The sequence below is a fragment of the Cyprinodon tularosa genome, unplaced genomic scaffold (genome assembly GCF_016077235.1).
Source record: "Cyprinodon tularosa strain WSP-4 unplaced genomic scaffold, ASM1607723v1 ctg2391, whole genome shotgun sequence".
Taxonomy (NCBI): domain Eukaryota; kingdom Metazoa; phylum Chordata; class Actinopteri; order Cyprinodontiformes; family Cyprinodontidae; genus Cyprinodon; species Cyprinodon tularosa.
The window spans coordinates 344-13,041 of NW_024038893.1; the positions used below are offsets into that span (position 1 = coordinate 344).

At 40.7% G+C, this 12,698-nt stretch overlaps 1 protein-coding gene and 1 long non-coding RNA gene across 2 annotated transcripts; both read right to left on the reverse strand.

Annotated features, from left to right (window-relative positions):
• Positions 1-5,123: 5,123 nt before the first annotated feature.
• Positions 5,124-7,061, reverse strand: LOC119785054 (piggyBac transposable element-derived protein 4-like). The gene is made up of 3 exons (XM_038287441.1): positions 7,006-7,061; positions 5,887-6,575; positions 5,124-5,812 (listed from the first exon to the last, which is right to left on the reverse strand). Exons 1-3 carry the CDS (start codon positions 7,035-7,037, stop codon positions 5,322-5,324), a joined length of 1,212 nt encoding a protein of 403 aa, XP_038143369.1. The 5' UTR covers positions 7,038-7,061; the 3' UTR covers positions 5,124-5,321.
• Positions 7,062-8,323: 1,262 nt separating this feature from the next.
• Positions 8,324-10,002, reverse strand: LOC119785053. Its single transcript, XR_005281002.1, has 2 exons — positions 9,719-10,002; positions 8,324-9,550 (listed from the first exon to the last, which is right to left on the reverse strand). It is a non-coding gene; the product is annotated as an uncharacterized LOC119785053 (long non-coding RNA).
• Positions 10,003-12,698: the final 2,696 nt, after the last annotated feature.

The window sequence follows — 12,698 nt, forward strand, 5'->3', positions numbered from 1 at the left end:
TAAAACAACGTCCTTCTGCTCTCAGCCCAAATTTTGATCTATTTAACCCACAGAGTAAAACAACAAAAACGGTTATTCCATGACTAAACAAAACGTTTCTTTCTTCGGACTTGGGGATAAAAGCAGGTAAGATTATTAGCACATCAAGCACGCGCAGGCCACACAATCTAGGCTGATCCCAAAGATCAAATCCGCTTCGGGTGAAGTTACCTCAGACCCTACTGAGATCAATGAGATGTTCTGCTCCTACTACTCCAACCTTTACTCCTCACAGTGTCCATCGGATGTCTGGAGAGACGATAACCCGCTAGATAAGATAACTTTCCCTAAAATTAGTGAAGACTTGTCTGGAGAGCTGGGAAATCCCATTTCTGTCAAGGAGGTACAGGAAGCAATTTCAGCACTCCAAAACGGTAAATCTCCGGGCCCCGATGGGTTCACTGCTGAATTTTTCAAGTCATTCTCGGTTACCATTGCCCCAGCCCTTCAACAAATGTATAATGAATCCTTTGCGAAGGGGTTTTTACCCCCCACCCTGTCGGAGGCCTCAATTTCTCTCCTGCTAAAGAGGGATAAAGACCCTCTAATGTGCAGTAGCTATAGACCCATCTCCCTTTTAAATGTTGATCTAAAGATTCTGTCAAAGATTCTTGCCCTCCGTCTACAGCGTGTCCTCCCAAGTATAATTTCAACTGATCAAACAGGTTTTATGCTAGGTAGGCACTCATTCCACAACACAAGGAGACTCCTTAATATTATTAGTGATCCTAGTTCAAACGTTCCCGAAGTGGTTGTCTCACTTGATGCAGAGAAGGCCTTTGACAGGGTGGAGTGGAACTTCCTTTTTTTTGTTTTGCAAAGATTCGGTTTCAACTCTGAATTTATATCTTGGATTAAACTACTTTATGCCAACCCAGTTGCCACTGTCCACACAAATGGTCTTCAGTCAATCTCATTTCCCCTCTGTCGGGGAACTAGACAGGGCTGTCCTCTCTCCCCCCTCTTATTCGCATTAGCAATCGAGCCATTAGCCATCTGGCTTCGTCAGGAGAGTGGGTTTGAGGGCATTACCAGAGCCGGGAAAGTCCATAAATTATCGTTATATGCTGACGACCTCCTTTTATATATGGCTAACCCTGCTGCGTCTCTTCCTGTAACTCTAGATATCTTTAAAAAATTTGGATCTTACTCAGGCTACAAACTTAATCTCCACAAAAGCGAACTTTTCCCTGTTAACTCTCTGGCCAAAAATATCCCCCCAACTTTTTTCCCTTTTAAATATGCTAGGGATGGATTTAAGTATTTGGGGGTGCACATTGCAAATTCATTCTACCAACTTTTCTCCCAAAATTTCTCTCCTCTCCTTGAGAAATGTAAACTAGACTTTGACAGATGGTCTGCTCTCCCATTATCCCTGGCAGGTCGTGTTAGTTTGGTTAAAATGGTTGTGTTACCCAAGTTTCTATATCTTTTCTCACATATCCCTGTGGTTATTAACAAGTCCTTTTTCAGATTGCTTGATCAATCAATAAGTTCCTTCCTCTGGGGCAACACAAGTCCACGTATCAGAAAGTCAGTGCTACAGCTTCCAAAGGCGCTTGGCGGCTTAGCGATGCCCAATTTTTTACACTATTACTGGTCCTGCAATATTCATAAACTCTTATATTGGATAACCAACACAGCCGATGATGAAAGACCTGCCTGGGTACACATGGAACTTTCATCCTCTAAACTTTCTCTTCATTCCCTGATTTGCTCCCAACTCCCGTTAACTATATCCAGTTTTACTTCAAATCCTCTGGTTTTTAACTCTATTAAAATTTGGATCCAAATTAGGAAAAGCCTCGGTCTCCACAGAGCCTCAGATTTCTCTCCAATTGTAAACAATCACCTCTTTCTGCCTTCCTGTTCTGATTTGACCTTTCAGGTTTGGTTTGACAAAGGGATAACTAAATTTAAAGACCTTTATAACCAAGCGACTTTTATGTCCTTTTCAGAGCTGTCAGAAACATTTCACCTGCCCAAATCCCATTTATTTCGTTTCTTCCAGATAAGACACTTTATTCAGAACCAGAATCCCAAATTTCCCAGTCGCCCCCCAGAATCTCTAGTTGACTCACTACTGGCTCTTGACCCTGAACAAAAACGATTGACCTCTAGCATTTCCAGCCTCATTAATTCCACTGCCAATACCCCGGCACCTGAACCCAGAGACTCGTGGGAGCAAGAGCTTGGAACCTCGCTGCCTGAGGATTATTGGCGACAGGTTTTAAAGATGGTTCACTCCTCTTCAATCTGCGCAAGGCACAGCCTCTTGCAATGTAAAGTTGTACATAAAGCCCACTACACTAATCTAAGGTTATCCCGGATTTTTCCCAATGTAACTGATTCGTGTAATAGGTGCAAACGATCTCCAGCCAACCATTCCCATATGTTTTGGTCCTGCCCCAGGCTTGCCACATTCTGGTCTGAAATCTTCAAAACTCTTAGTACAGCGTACAATACTGTCATTACTCCCGATCCTCACTTAGCTTTGTTTGGTGTCCCCTTACAGCCCTTTAACTCTAAAGCCATTCAAACTGTTCTAGCCTTTGTCACCCTGCTGGCCAGGAGACTCATACTTCTTAAGTGGAAACATCCTCATCCTCCATCTCTCAACAGATGGATGAAGGAAGTATTACTGACAGTCAGGCTTGAGAGACTTAGATTTTCCCTCAATGGGTCCTTAAGTTTGTTTGAAAGGACTTGGAAACCTCTATTAAATTACATTGAACATTGTACACCTCTACCTGATTGTGATGATTGAGCCCCCCCCCCCCCCCCCCCTCCCTTTTTTTTTTTTTTTTTTTTATTATTATTATTATTATTATTATTTTTTTTTTTTATTTTTTTTTTTAAACACTTTCTAATTTCAGTCATTCTACTTTTCTTATTTATGTTCTTATACACACTTTATTGATTGTATGTTGATTTTCCCTAACATAAGCAACTGCTCTTTATTGGGGTGGGAGGGGAGGGGATGGGGAAGGGGAAGAAAAAAAAAAAAAAAAAACGGGGAAAAAGAATGGAAGAGTCATCTGTCATGCTACACCTGTGTGTAACTACTGTGTTTGTTAAATTGCTTCCAATAAAGAAAGTTAATGAAGAAAATGGTCACACAAATGTGGACCTTAGAAAAATGTATAAGAATAACATAATAGGGAAGAGTTAAAATATAAACAATACAATACTGTAAAGTGTTTTAACAATATAAAACTGGAGAATAAATAACCAATATGCAGCTATGGACATTTTTACAGTAACGGATATTTGAAAATAGCAGCAACATCAGAGATGTGCAGAATGACAGCAGCAGGTTATTTAACTGACTAAGGTTTCTATCATTACATTTGATTTTATTTGTTCCTGCTCCCGGTGGTTGGAACCTTTATTCCACTCTGGATTCTTGTGAGTGTAGTCTTTGTTCACTTCACAATAAAAAAGAAAGAAATAAACAGTTTTGAAAACTTCTGTATTCATTCTTTTCCTGCTTTGTGTGTCAACGTTTACGGTTGCTAAGCAACAGAGCATAGGCGGTAAAACCCGCCGAAGGGTAGACCTGGTCGAATTCACAGCCTAAACTCTTCCGGTCTCCTTATTTTCAAGGACTTCGAAGGATCCAGTCTAGGTAGACCGCGTCCTTGGAGGACACGTCCTAGGTTTTCGAACAGAGCCTTGAGCTGGAAAAGGGTAGAGTGCCTTCTCCGGGTTGGGGAGGATGTACTGCCCCTTGTGGAGGAGTTTAAGTATCTTGGGGTCTTGTTCATGAATGAGGGGAAGATGGAGCGGGAGATCAATAGGCGGAATGGTGCGGCATCTGCTGTGAAGCGGGCCCTGTAACGGTCTGTTGTGGTGAAGAGAGAGCTGAGCCAAAAAGCAAAACTCTCAATTTACGGGTCGATCTACTTTCCTACCCTCATCTATAGTTCATGAGCTTTAGGTCAAGACCGAAAGAATGAGATCCCGGATACAAGCGGCTAAAATGAGTTTTCTCTGTAGTGTGCCTGGGCTCTCCCTTAGAGATAGGGTGAGGAGCTCAACCATCCGGGGAGGACTCAGAGTAGAGCCACTGGTCCTCCACATCGAGAGGAGCCAGTTGAGGTGGCACGTGCATCTAATTAGGATGCCCCCTGGACGCCTCCCTGGTGAGGTGTTCCAGGCACGTCCCACCGGGAGGAGGCCCAGGGGGAGACCCAAGACATGCTGGAGGGACTATGTTTCTTGGCTCCCCTGGGAGCGCATTGGGATTCCATCGGAGGAGCTGGCCCAAGTGGCTGGTGAGAGGGACGTCTGGGCCTCCCTATTGAAGCTGCTACCCCCGCAACCCGATCCCGGATAAGCAGAAAAAATGGATGGATGGATGGATGGATGGATGGATAACTTCTCCAACAAGCAAAGGAGGATTTATCCAATGGCCAGATTTGAACTCAGGCTCTAAAAAGCAAACAGATTAATGCTGACGGAGGAGCAACAGGAAAGACTGGAGAAGACAGAAGGTGAATGCCATTAAACTATTTATTTTACAGTTTTAGTTTGGCTGAAAATATCAGAGAAAACTTCGAAAAAGATTGTTTTTAATTTATATGAAACCATATAAAGAAACACATTTTTACAATCCATGGTTTTATTGCTGCTCGTTCATCAATTTAAAAGTGATTACAATAATTAAAAACATCCACAGCAGAATATAATCCATAAAATCAGTTGTATAAAATAGGAACTTACTTTCAATCATAGCAGGTAAATAGAACATCTACAGAATCATGGACAAGACTATTAGAATTAGTTCAAAGGAAAATTATAATTTCAAAAATCTTTAAAAAGCAGAAACTTCACACTTCTAGAGGAGAGTCAGATTTCTTTAATACATTATTAAGACAAAGGCTTTTTACCAAGTTAACCCATTTAGGCCTAAAACGCCTGGAAAAAACACCTTAAAAACCTATGGCCGATTTAAAAAAATACCCCTAAAACCTGAAGTTTTTCTGTAAATTCAGCAACTGTGTCAACGCCTAGTAAATTATCATATCTCAGCTTCTGTAGCAGATAGAAACAAAATTCAAAAAGTATTTGAAAGCTTACACCTGTGGCTTTCCTGGGAATTGAGTTTATTTAGATACTCCTTCACAAAAATAAACAATGTAAAAGTAAAGTGAACATTAATATTTTCAATCAAAAATAGTAAGAAAAAAATAATAAATAAGTAATATCAACTTGTGTCAGTGACTTGATGAACTGTTAAGAACAAGAACAGAACATACTGATGACTTAAACAGTCTGATTCACATGTAACGACGATAGTGCTTGCCGAAGCACTCAATGTGCAGTGGCAGGCTGCACTGTTTACAACCATACACAGTTGGCCCACCTACTTTTTCAGTGTCCGAGACAAGCAAACACTCCCTACACTGTTTGCGCTTGTCATAGACTTTTCCAAAGTCATGTTGTGGAGGAGGTGTGTCTACTCTGCTACCTGCAGATGGAGCTGGAGAGGGAGGAAGACTAGGAGATGGTGAGGCAGGAAGAGAAGATGGAGGAGTCACATTAACAGCCCTGGTCCTGTGCGGTGTGATGAGCTGCTCGGCCAGGTCCTCCAGCCAGGGTTTGTAGCCTCTGTACTTGTGTCTGAAGGCTGTTCCTCCAACAGACCTTGCAGCAATGTAGGCATTGTGGCAGGACATAGCCAAGAAAAAGAAAAACACCCTCCTCCACCACTTCTTTGATCGATGCTGGAATCCATAATAGCCAATCATTTGATCAAGCAGATCGACGCCTGGAACACACAGAACACTCAGTTGACACACATGAAACTCAGACATTTGCACTCCAAAGACCAACAAAACAAACCTTTCATGTGCTTCTGGTAGTCTGCGAGGGAAGCTGGCACTTCCACCGGGACGTGGTTGGCTCCGTCTTTTTTTCGATTCACTGTCCCTGTCTGAGTTGGATCGTGATGGTTGGAGAGCACCATGATGGTTTTTGTGTCTTGCCAAATACAGAACGTGAGGTCGTCCTTCTGAGCTACCCTGAACTCGTGCTTTTCCATTGAGGCGTTTTTTCTAAGCCTCTCATTCTTTGGGAGTCCAGTCCGGTTGGCACGAACAGTGCCACAAGCGTTCAACCCATGGGTCTTCATCTCCTCAAACAGAGTTACCCCCGTGTAAAAATTGTCCATATAGATGGACAGGTAAGACCCATAATATGGTCTGGCTAATTCCATCACCACACGGTGTGCGAGACCCTTCTCTATAGAGCCTTCACGACCAGCATACACCTGGAAGTTGGTCACATATCCTGTGGAGCTCTCTGCCATTACCCATACCTTGACACCCCACTTTGTCAGCTTCATGGGGAGGTACTGCCTGAAGGAGAGGCGCCCTTTGAATTTGATCATGCTCTCATCTACAGACACGTTGCCATCTACCTCATACAGTGCCTGGAATCGGTCAAGGAGGTAATTCAGAAACCAGCGCATTTTCCATAGCTTGTCATCCTTGTTGACATCTGCTGCCTGGTTATTCTGAAGGTGTAAATACCTGAAAATGCACACATAAGTTATGTTTTAGTTTTATGTGAAAGCATCACATAAAATATTGTCAAGCTTTTGTAACACATTTGGCATACAGTTGTTTATTTTTTTTATTTTCAACACTATTCACATTGTAGATTATGACTGAAGACACATGTAATTATGTGATGAACAAAAAGTCTAAGGTAACTCAAAATATATTTTATCTTTGAAATTCTTCCAAAAAAAAAAGTGAAAAGCAGTAATCAAAAAGAAAAAAAAAAATTCAACCTTTTATTTTTTCCATATGTCATGTCTTCATTGAGAATGTGCAACATAAAACGTTTTTAAAATAAAGAACAAACATTACATAAATAACTATCTGATGATTACTTATTAACAGTATTATTATGCATAATAATGCATATGTCTGTGTTATAAATTGCAATACAACTTACCTCCAGATGGCCACAAATCTGTCCCGGGACATATTTTGGGGGAACTGCGTCCTGAAGAGAGGTTTACTCTGTCGCCAATAATCTCTTTGTACTGGCAACACAAGAAGTCCCATGCCCATACACAGCCCAATAAATGTCTTCATCTCCGTCACAGTCACGGGTGACCACTTTGCCATCTTTGCTCTTGTTGGAGTTTGGTTTGTTTGGTCACTGTACCTATTCGTCTCGGTAACAAGATGCATCCAAAGTTCTTCATTAAAAATATGCTCAAATGCCTGCAGCGGTGTGGCGTCTGCAGGCAAATCAACTTTCACTCCAGGTGTGCGGTTGAAAACACTCCGTGCATTGCGGTGGTAGTTCTCCGTCTTCCAGTCACTATCAAAACCTTCAAACTCATCGTCGCTAGCGTCCGGCTCGTCGTCTTCGAACATATGTCTTAACCACAAATCCCGGTCGATTGGTTCAGCGCGTTCAAAGTCATCATTTTCATCTATACCGTCATCAAAGCCGACACACTCCTCAAAATCACTGCCTTCTGACAACTCTTCTCTGTCAAACTCCTCCATGTTTGCTTGAAAAAAAACTTCTTTCTTCTTGCTTGACTTATATGCTCTCCCGGCGTCAATGGTAGAATTACGCAACAGCGCCCCCGGCTTGAATGGTAGAAATGCGGTAATGCTTTCCCGGCCTAAATGGGTTAAAGCAGGTTCAAACTGATCAGTAAAATAACAGCAACATCATCAATCTAGTTTATCTTTTTAAACAAACATGTTTCATCATTTTAGGACTTCAATTTACCTGAACTACAGACTCCAGCCTCTAAACTGAGTTCTTTGATGTCCCGTAGTTTAACCCCATAATCCCAGCACCCCCTTTCAAGGCGGCTGGAGCTACTTTGCAACATTAATTAGCTTGTAGCTGACTAACTCTGAGACTGACACACACTTCTATATGTCCCAAATCTTCATCTGAGACTCCTCTATAGATGATCTACTTCATTCTAATATCTATTGACCATAGCTCTAACACTGTGGCTAAAACAGTTGGAGTTTTGGTGGGCCTGGTTTCAACAACACACGTAGCAGGGCTGATTGATGCATTGCTAATGAAAGCCAACAAGACACTGAATTAGCTAAACTCTCATCATTTGCAGCCTACCTTTAAAAAATCCTCCAAAATCTTCATAAAAACTGAGCAAAGCACATTAAATCTGTCCTACCTTTGCTTTCATTTTCATCTGAGGATATTTTCATCTGAATAAAAGTCTTGTTCCTGCAGTATATCCAAGCAATAGCTTATCATTCAGCTAAAAGATAAATGAATAAATTCATTCAGAAAAAGTTGTGCCACACCATGCCAAAATGGCACAGTATGGGTCCGTCTGGATTCTTTCCAATTTAAACTTAAACTATAACTTCTCAATGGCTTGTTGTATGGACACAAAACTTGCTTCATCTGTAACCAAGATAATTTTGTTGCACTTTATTATGATTATTCCCTAATTACAGAAAATGTAAGACATTTTGAATGTAAAAACTTTTTTTTTGTTAGGGTAGCCCAAAATAATTAACTTTCAAATTTTCACATCCATATTCAACCAGGACCTTAATATTTACCAGGTTTACAGTATAACAGCTTATCTGTTCTAGTTTTTATGTGAAAAGAGCTCTTCATTAATTGGTTCTCTCAAAACTTTGCTCCAAAAAGACCATTAACCTTTGAGTTTTTCATGTTATGAGGTGAAGGAGTTTCTAGATGGACATTTCATCACTAGTCAAGAAAACGCCTCAACTGTTAATTCCTGTGACCACTAACTGCTATGACTTATGTATTGCAATTTATTTTTTTAATAAATCATTCCACATCATGCATGAATATTGTAATCTAACTACTCAAATTACCCTCTTGTTTAAAACCTTTGTTTTAAATCATTCAGGAAAACAGCCTCTCATACGTGTGAATTCTCACGTGTCTCTCTAGTCAAATTACCTTTTTAGAGTAAAACGGTTGCCTCAAATCTTGCATGAAAAAGGCTTCTCACCTGTGTGAATTCTGATGTGTCTAACAAGATTAGATTTCCTTGTGAACATTTTTCCACAGGACAGACATCCATAAATCTTCTCACCAGTGTGAATTTTCCTGTGTCCAGTCAAATGATGTTTAACACTAAAACGTTTGCCACAAATCGTGCAGGGAAATGGCTTCTCACCAGTGTGAATTCTCATGTGAATAGTCAAATTTCCCTTTTCAGTAAAATTCTTGTTACAAATGGTACAGGAAAAAGGCTTCTCACCTGTGTGAATTCTGAGGTGAGCAGTCAAACTACTTTTTTTAGTAAAATTCTTGTTACAAATGGTACAGGAAAAAGGCTTCTCACCAGTGTGAATTCTCATGTGATTAACAAGATCTGACTTGGAGGTGAAGCTTTTTCCACAGGATAGACATTCAAAGGGCCTCTCACCAGTGTGAATTCTCATATGTCCAGTCAAACAATGTTTTAAAGGAAAACGTTTGCCACAAATCATGCAGGAAAAAGGCTTCTCACCTGTGTGAATTCTACTGTGTTTAGTCAAACTACTTTTTCCAGTGAAATTCTTGTTACAAATGGTCCAGGAAAAAGGCCTCTCACCTGTGTGAATTCTGATGTGTCTAACAAGATTAGATTTCTTTGTTAACATTTTTCCACAGGACAGACATCCATAAATTTTCTCACCAGTGTGAATTTTCATGTGTCCAGTCAAATGATGTTTAACACTAAAACGTTTGCCACAAATCGTGCAGGGAAATGGCTTCTCACCAGTGTGAATTCTCATGTGATTAGTGAAACTACATTGTTTAGTAAAATTCAGAACAAGCTGCTCTTCCTGCTCACTTATGGGGAGCTCCATTGTTTCCTCTTTTGTCCAGGGATGTTCTGGTTCTTTCTGCTCTTCTTTTATCTGCAGAGGTTCTGGTTCCTCTTGGTCCGAACTGGAATTCCTCTCTTGTCCACAGAGCTGCTGGTCAAAGAAATCCTCCTCTTTTCCAACATAATCCTGTAGATGGTCTAGAAAGACAAACAGCAGAAACACTTTCTGTTGTAGGTTAAAAAAGTACACTTCACTTTGATCTGTGTGTTGATCTAACTACATATAAATTCAATTCAATTCAGTTTATTTATATAGCATCAGTTCACAACACAAGTCATCTCAAGGCACTTTACAGTTCAACAAAGGAGAATTTAGAGAGGCCAACTAACCTAACAGTCATGTTTTTGGACTGTGGGAGGAAGCCGGAGTACCCAGAGAGAACCCCGCATGCACAGGGAGAACATGTAAACTCCATGCAGAAAGACCCCGGGCCGGGAATCAAATCAAAAAAATATTTTAAACATTTCTTTATTAAAGAAATGTTAAAAATATTTTTTAGATTTCGTTTTCTGAACTGTTCAGGTTTTACTGCACCTTTTGCCCAAAGACTGCTGGAGCACTAGCTCCACTGTGACACTATGGATAATCCCCAAATGAGGTTATGCACACACATTTAACCCATTTAGGCCGGGAAAGCATTACCGCATTTCTACCATTCAAGCCGGGGGCGCTGTTGCGTAATTCTACCATTGACGCCGGGAGAGCATATAAGTCAAGCAAGAAGAAAGAAGTTTTTTTCAAGCAAACATGGAGGAGTTTGACAGAGAAGAGTTGTCGGAAGGCAGTGATTTTGAGGAGTGTGTCGGCTTTGCTGACGGTATAGATGAAAATGATGACTTTGAACGCGCTGAACCAATCGAACTACCACCGCAATGCACGGAGTGTTTTCAACCGCACACCTGGAGTGAAAGTTGATTTGCCTGCAGACGCCACACCGCTGCAGGCATTTGAGCATATTTTTAATGAAGAACTTTGGATGCATCTTGTTACCGAGACGAATAGGTACAGTGACCAAACAAACCAAACTCCAACAAGAGCAAAGATGGCAAAGTGGTCACCCGTGACTGTGACGGAGATGAAGACATTTATTGGGCTGTGTATGGGCATAGGACTTCTTGTGTTGCCAGTACGAAGAGATTATTGGCGACAGAGTAAACCTCTCTTCAGGACGCAGTTCCCCCAAAATATGTCCCGGGACAGATTTGTGGCCATCTGGAGGTAAGTTGTATGCAATTTATAACACAGACATATGCATTATTATGCATAATAATACTGTTAATAAGTAATCATCAGATAGTTATTTATGTAATGTTTGTTCTTTATTTTAAAAACGTTTTATATTGCACATTCTCAATGAAGACATGATCACATATGGAAAAAATAAAGGTTGAATTTTTTATTTTTTTATTACTGCTTTTCACTTTTTTTTTTGGAAGAATTTCAAAGATAAAATATATTTTGAGTTCTATCTGCTACAGAAGCTGAGATATCAATAATTTACTAGGCGTTGACACAGTTGCTGAATTTACAGAAAAGCTTCAGGTTTTAGGGGTATTTTTTAAAATCGGCCATAGGTTTTTAAGGTGTTTTTTCCAGGCGTTTTAGGCCTAAATGGGTTAACACAGAAGGCCAAAATAAAAGGGAGGTGCATTCCAGAAAGCCTGAGCACCGTCCCATTCTGCTCTGATCCAGCTTTTTATCTAGCACACTGTCTTCGCTGACCTCAGTACAGAGCTAGATTCTCAACCTTTTCTGACTCCAACTCTAGACACAATAAGTAGAGAAAGATTCAAAAATATTGTAAAAATACATAATGCCCCTCTTCTTAAGACACAATATGGGTAATGCAAAGAAAGGCAGGGTTAATTTAACATATATTACATTTTATTGCATAATTCTGCAGAACAAATATTGGCTTCTGTTAGGTTTATTATTTATACATCATGTGCACTGTTAATTTGTTTGTCAGATTAGACAGAGCAGAAGGCCTTCCTTCACATTGTGGATATCACGGTGTGTGCGGAGGTCATCTAATCAAGACAGCCTTTGTGTCTCTAAGAGTACAAAGGATATGGGCACATCTTGGGGCCGGTCTGATAGGAGAGCTGCTGTATCTGTAACCCTGAGACAGAGAGGCAACCTGCATGGAGTTCAAGACATGGATGGCGTGTCAGTTTCTGATACGGACAGCTAAGCATCCACATGATGTGACACAGACTCAGAAGGTATAAGAAGCAGGTGATGACGTTGTTCGGGGCTCAAACTTTGCCGGACGCTTGCGGACGTGATTTTTGAGACCACAGCTGTGCATAGCTCTAAGCATTTTTCTCTGTCCTGTAACGACCTGATCTAGAATAAACTCTGTTACTTTTTTACTCCTGTTTTTATAGTCCTTTTTTATATGGTTTTAACGAGTTTGAGTTAAGAGTAGTAAATAACTTGCTCCCAGGAAAAGAACCGTGTGAGGAGGCCCTGGGGCGTTACAGCCTTTACTTTGAAGGGGACAAATCTTCCTCACTTTAACAAATTGGTGTTTCCGCCCGTGACCTGGAAGCAGGACAACAGAGCCACCGACGGAAAAAGCTCCACAGCCTGCGGCCGAAACAACTGATAAGGTGAGGAGATTCCTTATTACAAAATATCTCCAGTGTTTTTACTGTTAAAACACTTTGGCTGTGTTGTGATTTTCTGAAGTGAGCTGAAGCTTTTTATGCAAAAGAGGACAGAGAAATTGCTCAGAGTGATTTTAGTTTTTTGTTTTTGCGGTTTTTGTTTTGTTGTATT

Excerpts from the sequence above, each read along its gene's own strand:
- LOC119785054 (XM_038287441.1), bottom strand. The coding sequence starts at position 7,037 with ATGTCCCGGGACAGATTTGTGGCCATCTGGAG. Across the intron at positions 6,576-7,005 it reads AGATTTGTGGCCATCTGGAG|GTATTTACACCTTCAGAATA; the intron begins GTAAGTTGTATT and ends GTGCATTTTCAG. Across the intron at positions 5,813-5,886 it reads CTACCAGAAGCACATGAAAG|GCGTCGATCTGCTTGATCAA; the intron begins GTTTGTTTTGTT and ends TGTGTGTTCCAG.